Source organism: Anomaloglossus baeobatrachus, chromosome 5, assembly GCF_048569485.1.
Source record: "Anomaloglossus baeobatrachus isolate aAnoBae1 chromosome 5, aAnoBae1.hap1, whole genome shotgun sequence".
NCBI classification, from domain to species: Eukaryota; Metazoa; Chordata; class Amphibia; order Anura; family Aromobatidae; genus Anomaloglossus; species Anomaloglossus baeobatrachus.
The window spans coordinates 187,371,817-187,386,422 of record NC_134357.1 but is presented as its reverse complement, the minus strand read 5'-3'; the positions used below and the strand labels follow the sequence as shown (position 1 = coordinate 187,386,422).

The 14,606-nt window shown below is 44.1% G+C and overlaps 1 protein-coding gene across 2 annotated transcripts in view; it reads left to right on the top strand.

The window, feature by feature from the left end:
* The first annotated feature begins 4,289 nt into the window (after positions 1 to 4,289).
* Positions 4,290 to 14,606, top strand: part of RET (ret proto-oncogene) — a 168,311-nt gene continuing 157,994 nt past the window's right edge. The window contains exon 1 of one of the 2 annotated variants that reach the window (XM_075349037.1): positions 4,290 to 5,040. In XM_075349037.1, the coding sequence (XP_075205152.1) occupies positions 4,995 to 5,040 (46 nt within the window). In that variant the 5' untranslated portion in view covers positions 4,290 to 4,994. Of the gene's footprint in view, positions 5,041 to 11,524; positions 11,810 to 14,606 lie in introns of those variants that run through there. The other variant, XM_075349038.1, reaches the window with a different exon arrangement.

Sequence of the window (14,606 nt, the reverse complement as noted above, 5' to 3'; positions counted from 1 at the left end):
GAATACAAATTTTTGGCCCACGTGAATATGAGCCCTGATAGGACTGTGGTGGAGCACCAACTTCTGTTCCTCTGCTCTATAGAACAGTTATCAAACCAAAGAGCTTTCAATCAATGCAGATTTTTTTTATTCCAGTTCGTCGGTGAATAAGATAGAGTTAGACCATTAAAGGTCAGTTTTCTCTTGCTCTGCTATTATCTACTTCCATATGTGCAGCCAAAAACCTCTTGTTATCTTTCGTCTATCAATGACCCCCTTTAGTCATTTGTTCTCTCATTCATCTTCACCGGAGCCAATTTCTTGCATCCTCTCTTATCACTGAAAGCTCATTTCCTCTTGTGGTTTACCACTTTCTTAATTTTCCTTCTCCTTTCATTAGCCATTTTTCTTTATATCTTACAAATGGAGGCTCAGAATTTAGGTTGAGAACTCATATACAGTAAAGTTATTCTGTATTAAAGCAAGCTTACACAATAGGGAGCTCAATATATTTCTTCATTAGGTGTAGGTGTATCATGGCATCCCTTAGGCAAGTGGGGCACTAGAAAATTAAAAGGACAATAATAGTGCTTGCTACTGGATACTCAACTAGATAACGGGCTTCTCTAATATCTTGTAAGGCTCACCATAAGCATTCACTGTCTGGATACAATAGCCCATAATATCTCATGGATTCTTCTATGTGTATCTGCTTCATTCTTTCTTCATCCTCCATAAAACACTGCCTTAGGCCCCCTTCACACGTCCGTGAAAATCACGCACATTTTTCACGGACATGTCAGAGGTGCGTTTTGCTCTCCGTGACCCGTGTTTATGGGCTACGTGTGTTCTCCGTGTGTTCTCCGTGATAACACACGGAGAACGGGAACTTTCTACTCACTTGTCCCTGGCGTCGCTGTCCGTGGTGCTGATCTTCGGTCTCCGGTCCTGGTGACTCCCCGCTGCTTCTGGCCACAGTGAAGTGAATATTCAATTAGCATAATGAGTGGCGGTCGGCAGCAAGTTACAGCAGAGGCAGAGAAAGGAGGGCAGGAGAAGGTGAGTAAAGTTTCGGGGTTTTTTTCTCACAAACACATGTCTTCTCTCCGGTGCGTGTCACACGGAACACATCCGTGTGGTCCGTGTGTGTTACATATGACACGTTTGTGTTCCGTGTGACACCCGTGATGCCGGAGAGAAAACGGACATATCGGCGTGAGAAACACACGGACACACGTAAGTACGGAACGGACACACGTTCCGTGCGCAAATACTTATGTGTGTCTAAAACCATAGGAATACCTAGGTCTACGTGTGTATGTATCTCCGATACGTGAGAAAACTGCTAAATACGTATCGGAGACACGTGTGTGTGAAGGGGGCCTTAGAGACTATAACTATGGATGCATACAGAGGTTGACAAACCATGCATGTGAAGGCCTGCTATGCTCCACTGCCAGTTGTGTACTTCTTATTTTTAGCCCCCTGATGAAGGCTTTATGCTGAAACACGTGTAGGGACGGACGCCAGCACCAGCAGGAGGAGATGCCATTAGGTAATTGCTATGGATCATTTTGAAGATATCACTCTGATTACTGTGGATTTAATGTGACGGTATATTTCTGACTGTCACTTGTACCTTCTATTATTTATGACCCTGCCTGCTTATGCATACAATTGTCTCACCTTTCTGACAGTATAAGCAGTGCTGTGTATGCATAGCTTTGTACCGGCACATTTATTTTACTCATTTCTCCCCTGCTGTTTATGTTGGTGTTTCTTTCAATCACTCTTGTCTATACCTTGTTTTTATTCTTAAACTAATAAAAATTATATTTTATGGCTCTCTGTATGGTTTCCTTTTGGTAATTTCAGTTTTACTTCTTATTTTTGTCTCTCCCTCCATTTTTTATATAGATGAGTTTTATGCATTGAAATCCTAGGAAGATGTCGTTCATTTATAGCCCGACATACAACGCTTGTATTATGTGATGTAATGAGAGTAATGTATGGACTGAGGTAACGTCATAGTAATTACTGGAGTGGGTGTACCAGATGACAGAGCCACCAGGGGCAAAGGGCCGGAGGAGGGTAACTATAGTTGGTAGAGGGGTTGCAATACATCTGGGTCTTGAAGTCTAGGGGTGCCCATATGAGAAACCAATAGTATTAAAGATCTGTGATATTTGTAGATTTTGCAATGGGGCCCATGAGCTTTAAATTAAGTCAGAGGCAATGGGTTAGGTCCTGTATCTAATTAACCAGGCCAAGTGTAAAGATCCAATGAAACAGGCTGATTGAAGTCTGTTAATATGCACCAATCAAATATATACAAACTGATCGGTGGTGTTTTTCTGACCTGTTTAAACTGCCTGCCAACAATTACCAATGGTAACAGAATACCGTAATCCTTACCACAATTGTTCTGCCCCCATAGAGCATCATGTTATTGACAGCATATCCCATTTAGATGGGGTAATGTGCTACTGATTTTTATGCCACCATGTGTACAAGAATGCTCATTACCAATTATTGGCCAGTCTAAATTGTTCTTAAGTGGCTTTTTGGCACGTGCTCCTGTTTTCTCTCATAGCAATGCCCCTGTTTTATAATATTTTCTTTTGAAAGGTGATCTGATGCTATTTTTTATTATATAAATCCTCAGTAGGTACTATCCCTAGCACTTATCATATAGTCCATTATTGAAGAAGTGTATGCCTGCTAATATAAATCTTTACCGGGAAATCGGTAGAAAAATAAACTATTTAGTGAAAAGTCAAATCTCAAGATGTAGTGATGAAAGGCATAAGTATAAAAAACTTCCATTTATCAACTTTTCTCCCATGGAATAGAGAAAGCATCGGCATAAAGAGGAGAGAAAGGGAATAACAGGACATTATAGCAAAATCAGAATGTTACCTTATGGCGCTCGGCACTGCCAGTCACCAATTTTCCTGAACAGTGATCTATGTATACCTAGTTTCATCAGGCAACGTATAGGGGAGCAGTAAGAGCTTCTGTCACTGTGATGTTACAGTGCTGAAGTTATATAAGAAAATACAGACCCAAAGGGTTTTTCTGGGACCACTCATTGGCTGTCATGGTGGTTTGTATTTGCAGCACAGATGGGCATATCATTGGTGCAACCTGTGCGGCCACACAGGGGGTCTAGAGGTTGGGTGGCCCATTTCTACCTCCAAAGAGATGGAATTATAATTATGAGCTCTTGGGCTGCAAATGGCCCATATATTGTTCTTGCACAGGGGCCCGGCTCTGTGGCCGCCAGTGTTATGGCATATGTCCTCTAAGGCCAGTGATTGGCTGCAGCAGTGCCTAGCTGTTTATTGGACAGACTGTTGTGCAGCCACTTATCACCATTCGCTGCTGCTACATCGCAGCATAATATAATAATAATCATCTTTATTTCTCTAGCGCCAACATATTCCGCAGCGCTTTACAATTCAGGAGGATCATATACAAACAAGTAACAGTTATAGAAAATACAATATTTAAAGGGAAAAAAAGACAACCCTGCTCGTGAGAGCTTACAATCTACAATGAGATGGGGGGGGGGGGACAAGGTACAAGTGCTTATTTACAATGACAAACCAGATATCTCAAGAAAATGGGGGATAATATAATGTACAACATTTCTCGTGGCCAAAGTCACTGTGCAGCCCTGGCATTTACAGTAAATTTATATATTTAGGAGGAAATACACATAACAGAGGGCTGGATTCAGATGCCCATGTTTCATGATCAGGTTATGGGCCACAATGCCTGAACCAACCGCCTCGGACATGAATGGGTCTGCTAGTTTGGAAAAAGAGTCTCGCAGTCGGTTCAGGATTTGCGGTCTGCAATCCGAAACCAGCTTTATAAGACAAGGTGCTCCAGAATGGGTATTTTCATGAGGAACCCACCTATTTGGTAAAATTCCCGTGAAAAGTGGTGAGCTGTGCTGTTTAAATGTTTTCTGCCGAGTCTCTGCAAGAAGAATATATTTCATTTTCAGAGGAAAAGTGAAATAAAAGATTATACACAAATGCGTACAATGGTCAGCCTGGGCCCCGACCTCTGAGCAGGTGCTCCTGGGGTGGGGGCTACACCATGGCATTCAGGCAGCCTGCGGCTTTGGCAGTGCATTTTCTGGCTGATTGGTTTTGATGATAGCTGTGTCTGTTCCTTCCTTTTGCCCTTTTAACTTCATCCCAGTACATATGAGTGTTTCCCCCACCGCCTGCCCCTCCCCTGCTTGCTCCTGGCTGCAGTTTATTAATTAAGCTGGGTGTAGCTGAGTGCCCATTTGCTCCTGCTTTCATTAGTGCTCTGCCTGTCTAGGAGAGCAGGATCCACCCAAAGGCATCACTTGTAAGAAGGGAGACAGAATCCCTGGATCCAGGGTGCACTGACACAGCAGCATCCTCAGACATCTGCAGACACATTGTTAGAGCTGGAAGTCCTGCTGAAGACTCGTGGTCCTGTATCTCCTGGGGCAGGCACAGTGCCATAAGGAGTGCCAGGGCTAGGCAATGCTTAAGGTGACATTGCCATCCTTACTATGTTTTGGAGAATAACTTGATCTGAGGAGTGGACCTTGACTCTTATCTTTATCAACTTTTCTTTCTGTGGATTTCATTGTCTTGTGAACAGTCTTGAACCTCAAGGAGGGGTCTTATCTCTTCCAGATCTGTTTCCCAAAAGCAGGCAGACAGGAGCATGCAGCATGATCAATGACAATGTACAGTGCAGACCCATACTGCATGCTGAGCACTCCAGGTTACAGGCTGAGGTGAGCATAGCGGACACTCAGCTCCAGGACTGAGCTGGGCACAACCTGCACTCACCAGAGAAGACCAGGGCGGCATGGGGCAGTCTGGCTGAGGAATTACAAGTCCCTACAATACCGAAATCTTTGCTGTAGTCTCCTGCCAGACACGCCCTGGAGACAAGAAGTGGATTATTGCAGAGGGTCAACTTTCTACCTCCAAGAGAGAAGCCATTGCCCACACAGCATGGCATCAGCCAGGTGGGCACTCTGCATCCTATGCCTGTGTCAAGGTGAGTTCTGCTGCCTCCTATGGACTTGTAATGCCCGGGATGAGGAAACTCTTCTACCCAGCATCAGAAATAATTACTATTGATATTAATAATCTCTGCTGCATACAAATATCTGCAGTGCGTAAAATAGGTTATTTTCTCAATAAATCATATCCACATCGGGGACTCTTTCATTGCCATAAAGCCTTCGCACTGGCCTCTTCCTGGGTAGTTTGCTCTCCAGTAATCTGGCTTTCATAGCATTCACCTTCTAGTTTGCAAAGTTTTGCTATAAACTGAATTCTGTAAAAGTTTCTATGTGACCCATAAGCAAGCTAGAGTCTGTGATACATATCCACAGGTGGGACATGGGCTCAGATACTTACATTTATACTATGAAATGCTCAATCCATCTTAATCTGTCAATATGACACTACTGTGTGCAGCTTGGCAGGCTGACATACAATATAGGAACGTTACTGTACAATTCCCAATAATCAAACCTGCCTTGCTTTATGATGTGTCTGGCCAGCTTCACTATGATCGGACCTCTTCCAGGACTCCCCGTGCAGGTGAGCTAGTGGATTGAAAGTTTGATAAAGATGCAGGCAGCTGCTGTTGGGTGCAATGTAAACACAGTCTTGTCATATATTCTTATCACCATATGTCAGTGTTTGCTCATAAAGTCTAGGGCAGGGGATGGAAATCAGAGCTGTGTAATGAAAAGTTACAGGGATTGCAGAAGAGCAGGATTTGTGTCATGTATGTGTCATGATCCCTGGCAATTAGTGATGAGTGGGTACTACCATGCGCGGGTGCACTACCATGCGTGGGTGCCCATTACTCGTGACAGGTAGTGATGAGTGGGCACTACCATGCTTGGTACACATAACAAGTAGTGATGAGTGGGCACTACCATGCGCGGATGCACTACCATGCGCGGGTTCTCATTACTTGGGACATTTAGTGTGCACTACCATGCGCGGGTTCTCATTACTTGGGACATTTAGTGATGAGTGAGCACTACCATGCTCGAATGCAGTACCATGCTCAGGTGCAGTAACGAGTAGTGATAAGCACTATCATGCTCAGTACACGTAACAAGTAGTGATGAGTGGGCACTACCATGCTTGGGTGCACTACCATGCGCGGGTGCTCATTACTCGTGACAAGTAGTGATGAGTACCATGCTTGGGTGCAGTAACAAGAAGTGATAATTAAGCACTACCATGCTTGGTACACATAACAAGTAGTGATGAGTGGGCACTACCATGCCTGGGTGCTCAGTACTTGTAACGAGTAGTGATGAGTGAGCACTACCATGCTTGGGTGCTCTACACATAACGAGTTGTGATGAGTTGGCACTACCATGTTCAGGTGAACTATCATGCTTGGGTGCTCGGTACTCATAACTAGTAGTAATGAGTGACCACTTCCATGCTCAGGTGCAGTAGAAAATAGTGATGAATGGGCACTAACATGCTCAGGTGCACTACCGTGCTCTGTACTCGTAACGAGTAGTGATGAGTGAGCACTACCATGCACAGATGCCGTAACGAGTAGTGATGAGTACGCAGAACCTTGTTTGGGTGCTCACTACTTGTTACGTAACGAGCAGGTCGGACACTCAGATGGGCACCACTTGTGTACCAAGTATAATGGAAGTCAATGGGGAACACAAGCATTTTTTCTGGGAAGACTTCTATTATACTCAGTACACAAGTCAAGCCCATCCAAGCATTTGACAGCCCGTTACAAGTATCGAGCATGGTAGTGCCCGCTCATCCAGCTCCCCAAGTTAATATAATAAATGAGGTTTTCTTATGAAGCAGCACAGGTGACAAACTCCACTCTGCTACATCTGTAACCAAACTTTTTGTTGACATACTCTTCAGTATGGAAGAACTAGATTAGATTCTGTTGCCATTTGATTTTATATGTATTTGTTTCATCAGAATACTACAGAAGTTATGAAATTGTTGTTTTTGGCTCACTTTCATGCTCGCTTAAAGCAACAAGACAGATTTATGAGCGGAGGAGCAGTTAAAGATAATTAGAAGCTGTGATGGATGGGAAAACTGATTAAAAATCGCTGCAATAAGTGTTTTATCGTGTTTGGCTAGGAAAAAGATATGTTTTATTATTTTTAATATTTATATTTCAATATATTTAATGTATTATAATTTTTTAAAAGTTGTATTTAAGGGAAAATCTTTATTGGAAATATCTGATGGTCATGGACAGAAAAGTGTTATGTATTTGCACCCCCTCACCCCCCCCCCCCCAAAAAAAAAGTAATATAAAGTGTGAAAACTCTGACAACTGTGTATGTAAAATGAGCACATAATGTCTGACACCCCAGGACGATGTGAGAACCATAGACTCTGTCCAGACATGTCGCTATAGGAGGAGAGGCAGCCGGGCACCGGGCTATGCTGCGGAGGGGGCTCATTGCCACTTTCCCAGCACTACTGTCATTTCCATAACCCCAGTGTCTGGCACTAAGCACTAGTTAGTGGATATTGGTTCATGTAAAATCCTTCCAATCTCCGTGTTCAGTGATATGACTTTCACTTTGCCCTGCATCATGAGTAATTTTATGGTTCAAAATTAATTTTCTGTTCCCTGGAAAGAGACTTGTGTCCTCTGCCTGCTGCAAATGTTCATTACACCAATGATTTCATTAAATAATTATTGTTCTGCAGCCCGAAAAAACGCACCCGTCTGTAGTCATTCTGTAAAAAATGAACAAAAACTGTCCAAATTGTATTCTACAGGTCAGTAACAGCCTTGAACTTCTGCACTTCATCATCAATGTTAATAACTCAAAATTCACCGCAATGAGAAGGAATATAATATAATAACAATCTTTATTTCTGTAGCGCCAACATATTCCGCAGCGCTTTACAATTCAGAGGTTCATATACAAACAAACATTCATAAGTAACAGTTATATAAGGTACAATAAGTAAAGCAAAATAAAGACAGTCTTGCTCGTAAGAGCTTACAATCTACAGTGGAGTGACACAAGGTACAAGTGCTTATTTACGTGGATGGTCCAGCTATCTCGAAGAAATGGAGGATAGATAAAGGCTGCATGAGCCAGTCACCAGAATATACAGGGGTTACTCTGACACTATTATAAAAAATAAAAATAATGTCCTGGAAGATGGGAGAATATCAAAAATCCCAGATAATCAACCACAAACAAAGTTACTTTTTGGGGCAAAGAAAATCCTCCGAATGTCTGCTGGAAGATTAACATGATAAAAATGGAGAATGATGAGCTCATGTTGGCTGTAGGATGTGTAGATCCACCTCACGTATCCCTTTATTCCTGGAGATGACACACAGGACTGCGCTGTATGAATCATTTACAGGCACAAGAAGATAAAGTTATTGTTTGGCAGTAAACGCCCGCACTCTGTGAGTGATCAGCTGTTCTGAACATCTAAGAGGGGCCGCTCATATATTATGGTCATGTCACAAATCTAATTCATGATGGCGATGATTGGTAATACAGCAAAAGAATCTCGTTGTTTTACGCTTCAACAGATATAACGAAGTACCTCTTTCTGGTGCAGGTCAACTAACCGCACCCCTTTCTACGTGGAATGGCAGTAGGAGGACTTAGTATTTGCTTGCCCCAATGGTTTTTATTTTGCTTTGGTTAGCTCTCCACATCCTTGTTTGTAGGACCTAAAAATAAGGGGTCTCTGCAGAAGTTCTCACCACCCATTGAATTGAGGGATGTAATTCCTATTCTAAACCTATTTGAAAGGGGCCCGAAGGAGTCACAATGCCTGTCTCCTTGCCAGTCTGTATATCCGTCTTTGTTATACCTAATATGAGCCTGAATATAGAATGGCATTTTACATGGATAGGCAGCTCTATGGTTAGACTACGTGTTTGGCCAAATAAAGACGGCTTGACTCAGTGAATGAAATGTAAAGCTGAAAAGAGATTTATAGGACACCCTTACTAATCTAGGTGGTAAGTGCTTTGGTTTAGGTACTCCATCGGCTGAACCATGCAATGTCAAAGTAAATGATAAAAGTTATTTTGATCAATGGATATGCTGTAAATGTTGGAGAGATGCAAATCACACCCATGGGGCCCCACCACTGGGACTATTTTGTTTTGCAATTTAAGGCAACCAGCTGCAGCTGGTAAGGGGGGGGGTGTAGGCTAAAACCTTCATAGACTTCAATGGTGAAATTAGGGCTCACAATCTAAATTCCCTATCAGTATGTCTCTGCAGCGTGGGAGGATACCAGAAAATCCGGATGTTGTCCTTGGTGGGATATGAACCCAGGACCCCAGCGCTGCAAGGCTAGAATGCTAATAACTGGGCTACTGTGCTGCCCTGATGGTATGATGTCATTATGTAGGTTCACATTTCTCTTGATCATTAACAATTCAGAAATCAGGTAAATTTTTACTCATTGTTATTCAGCTGTTGTATGCAGCTCTCTCGCTATTACATAATATGAATAGGTGAAGCTTTCACCTTCATTGCAGCATGAAGCACGATGTGCCCTATAATCAGCACATAGAAGTAATCTCTCTACATCTAGTAAAGGGAGGCTTTACATACCCAGACGGGTACAATAGCTGTGAGGATCCAGGATTGGATCTGCCATATTAGAAATCCTCATCATTACAATTGATAGTTGAAGGGTCCTTCTCAAAATGTTTTACTGGAGCCAACAGCTTTGTTCTAACTATGAGTGTCAAAGTCTGGAGAAAGCAGACAGAAGATGTCCCCCTTCTTCCCCAGGACTTCCCTCTGATATTACAATGCAGCCTGTACTACATTCAGACGGGTGATCTTGGCATATTGTTTACTACTGATGATCAACTATAAATAAGCCAATTAGCACTTGTTACTAGTCTCATTAGGCTGCAATCATACTCATCTGCTATGGTACGGCTTTAAACTGTGATTTAAGGTACTTTCCCACAATCTGATTAGTAGGCGATCGGAAGCAGCATATTTTCACTGCGACCGCTGAGTTCTCGCCTGCAGGAGACTCAAGTGTCTCCGCAGGAGAAATTGACATGCTGTGGAAAGAAAACCCGCACCGCAGATCAGTTTACACAGTGTTAAAAAGACTTTCAGCTTTTGATACAACAGGTTGGGAAACACCTGTGCTTATTTTAGCAGTTTAGTCCACCCACGATGCTCCAGGTGAGGGCCATAGACTGTTGAGTTCTGTGCAGAAAAACAGGACTCATCCTTAAACACCTCGGTAATACATTGTAAACCAGACATCACCAACCAACATCAGTGTCTAACCTCACAAATACCGATATACACAGAGACAGACAGCGGAAGAGAGGGAGATATCACTCTCTCCTTCTTCTCCGCACCTGTGATCCGATCACAAAATTGGGTCACAGTTGCATGATACTTGGATCACACTTTCAGCAGAGCCTGAGCTGAGGGTCATTAGAATATCACAATGGAGTCTCTCGCATCGGATGCATACGGTACTGTGACCCTGGGCTAATAGAAATCCCATGCCCACTGTGCTTACAGTAGCGTAGAGTATAATTGTGTTGTAACATGCTTGCCAACACATGACATTGTATCTGGTGATCAGCACCATTAAACCATATAAGATCATAGTGAATACGGATCAAACGTCATTATTGGAAATTATGGCAAAACGAGTAAAAACTTTGGTTAATACAATGTGGTATGGTCTAGACCTGTTATCTTAAAACCAATGACAATGTGATTTATATAGCCGAACGTGTTGGCAGCCTTGAAATTGTTCCAGAAAATGAAGTCTTTCTTCCAGAAAATTATTGCAATTACATGTTTTGTTATACACATTTTTTTTCTTTTGTGTGTATTAGAACAACACAAAAAAAAGCAAATTGGACATAATTTCACACAAATCCCGTAAAATGGGTCAGACAAAATTGTTGGCACTTTTCCAAAATTGTGGGTAAAATACTTTCGCATTGCACTCGGACCAATGTTAATCAATGACGCAGCTCCGATCTACTATTTTTTTCTCAGCTCAAATTGGACTGAGAAAAAAATTGCAGCATGCTGCGATTTTTAGAGTTTCTCGCGTGAGTCAAACCAATGCAAGTCTGTGGGTGCGAGAAAAAAAACCCGATGTCACATGGACGGCACACACACCATCCTAGTGACATGCGTTTTTCCAAATACATTTATCACATGTTGCAGAGAACACTGTAATGAATGAGGTCTGTCGATGTCGGTCAATCTCTTTCTCTCTGTCAGTCGGTCTCTCCATCTCTGTCTCTCTGTCGGTCTCTCCCTCTCACCCCTGTGACGCCCTGGCAAAGCCAGGTTGTCACAGAAAGAGTTAATCCTCCTTGGTAATCTGATCTCACACTGGTGCAGCAGGACAAACCACAGCCCCCAGTGTAAGAGAAAAGCAGAGCAGAGGGGAGGGGCTGGAGCAGAGTGTTTGGAGAGACAGACAGAAGAGGAGTCTGGAGTTGTAGCTCCCAGGCTGATGGTGAAGCGTGCTCTGAGAGGGCCGGGACAGGCTGTGAGTGAGGAAGGGGCCAGAGGTAGCCGGGCAGGGTAGTGGCCCCCCGGTACCTGGGTGACCCGGATCACTGCAGGGGAGTGTATTCCCCGTTCCCGGCTGAGGAGAAGGAGGAAGAGAGTGGAGAGAAAGGCACCTGGCTGCAGGGAAAGAACAGGAGCTGCTGCACCGTGTGTGGGACACTAACACCCCCGTACCGAAGGCTGCGGACACCGACAATTCCTAGTTTACCAGTGACTCCGTGTGAAATACTTGTGAGTACGCCCGTGCCCTCGGGCACCGCACCGCAGCACTGCGCCCTGCTTCCTGCTTACCCCATCACCGGGCCCCGGGACAACCAACCCCCTACCCACGGAGGGGAGAAATAACATCTAGCTGCTCCATATCATCACTCCCGGGATCCCCGTCCAGAGCAGCGGTGGTGTTCCAATCACCACAACCGTGTGTGGCGTCACGGACAATATAAATCTCCCTTACCAAACCCCCCCTTTTACTGTGGAGCCTGGGATCACAGACCGGGTCACGCCACCGTGATACCCACAGAAGTGACCCCGTGGCCCGGATCTAAGTACCCCCTGGTCCCCGGGCGACACACCCCCTCTCTCATACTCACCGATCACCGGCGCGGCCGCTGCACAGCTGTCACAAAGCTCCAGCGGCTTTTCCTCTTTTGAAAATGCCGACTGCTCATTATTTTATCTCGTATTCACTCCTTTCCCCGCCCACCGGCGCCTATGGTTGATTGCAGTCAGACACGCCTCCACATTGAGTGACAGCTGTCTCACTGCAACCAATCACAGCTGCCGGTGGGCGGGTCTATATCGTGCAGCAAAATAAATAAATTTAAAAATCGGCGTGCGGTCCCCCCCCAATTTTGATACCAGCCAAGGTAAAGCCATACGGCTGGAGGCTGGTATTGTCAGGATGAGAAGCCCCACGTACGGGGAGCCCCCACCCTAAAAATATCAGCCAGCAGCCGCTCAGATTTGCCGCATCCATTAGCTGCGACAGTCCCGGGACTGTACCCGGCTAATCCCAAATTGTCCTGGTGCGGTGGCAATTGGGGTAATAAGGAGTTAATGGCAGCCCATAGCTGCCACTAAGTCCAAGGTTAATCATGGCAGGCGTCTCCCCGAGATACCTTCCATGATTAACCTGTAAATTAAAGAAAATAAACATATACACCCAAAAATCCTTTATTTGGAATAAATGACAAAATAAAAACCCTCCAGGTCCGACGTAATCCACAGAGGTCCCACGACTCTTTCAGCTCTGCTACATCGGAAGCTGACAGAGAGCGGCCACAGACCACAACCGCTCTCTGTGAGCTCTGTGAGCTCCCAGCAGCAACTGAAGTGAGTCGCGCTATCAGCGATGACGTCACTCAGGTTACCCGCGGCCACAGATCTCAGGTGGAGGACTTCAGCTGTGGCCGCGGGTAACCTCAGTGACGGCACAGCTGATCACGCAGATCGCTTCAGTTAGTCAGGGGATTTGCGGTCACCAGTGAGACCTTCAGTGGTGACCGAAAATCAGGCCCCAACACACAGACAGAGCCGCGAGATGACAATGAAGTTGGGTGAAGTTCATCCAAGTTCATTCTGATCGCGCGGCTCTGTCTGTGTCTGCTGTCAGAGGGCATGTAGCAGAGCTGAATGGCAGATGACATAGCTGCTGAGAATAAAAACGGATCACATACGGATTACACACGGATTGCACACGGACTACAATCTAGAGAAAATCACAGAATCGCATTGCAGTTGCATTGCACACGGATCAACGCTTGGACAGAGCTCATGCTACTTTCTAGAATAAGAATCTGTCCGATTTTCCAATCGCAAGTGTGACTCGGCCTAAGAGTTTTTTGCTAAGCACATCATTCTACTATTTACCGAAAACATAAGGAGGCCTTCAAAGAGAAGAACAGAACAAAGTACCTACAGTTAATATGGTGGAGGTTCAAAGATGTTTTGGGATTGTTTTGCTGCCTTTGGCTCTGGATGCCTTGACTGTGTGCCAGCCATCATGAAATCTGAAGATTACCAACGGATCTTGGGTCACAATGTAGTGCCCAGTGTCAGAAAGCAGTGTTTGCATTATATCTCATGGGTTTTACAGCAGGACAATGACCCCAAACATACTTCAAGAAGCTCCAGAAATAGATGGGAACAGAGTGGCGGAGAGTCCTGAGCTCTTAAAATTGCTGTTGAGAGAAGGCAACCTTCAAGTATGAGCGACCTGGAGCAGTTTGCAAGAGAAAAGAGGTCCAAAATTCCAGTTGAGAGGTATAAGAAGCTTGTTGATCTTGTTGATTTTATAGGAAGGGAGTGATTGCAGTTATCTATTCTAAAGGGTGTGGGTAAAACCAAATATTAGGCTGAGAGTGCTAATAATTTCGTTCTATCCATTTTTGGAGTTGTGTGAGAAATTATGTCCAATTTCCTTTTTTTCTCTGCTTTTTTTGTGTTTTTCCAATTCATACAAAGGAAATAAACATGTAATTGCAATTATTTTCTGGGAGAAATACTTTATTTTCTGGAACAATTTCAAGGGTGCTAACACTTTTGGCCATGGACTATATAATATACGAAGAATGATGTCTACTTGAGAAAGATTGATAGCAGTTTTTCGGACACAGATAATTTCTTTTTAATAGGCAAACTTCCAGGAAAAACAAGCTTTTCTTTGTATGGCACAAAGCAGGCAGGTGGGAAGCAGGTGCAGCTTGTCTTAAACAAACAGGACTCTATGAAGCGTGTGGAATAGGTAATGGCGGGCTAGATCTGTGCACATGGCCTGCAGTCACTGCTTATATTACATAGGATATGCATTAATTGGGCTGATCCAGCCTGGTTACTATGTACTCACTCATAACCTCTCATATTATGGAAGCTGCTATGGGATATATGGTACTAGGAGTGTCCTGGTGTACACAGCTTCTAATACCATCTACGTCCTTGGGGAGGCAAACGCTACCCTGGAAGCCTCTCTATATGTAAATGCTCATGAACCTTGTATGTGCAATTGCAAGATGGTAATAGTTACTATAAG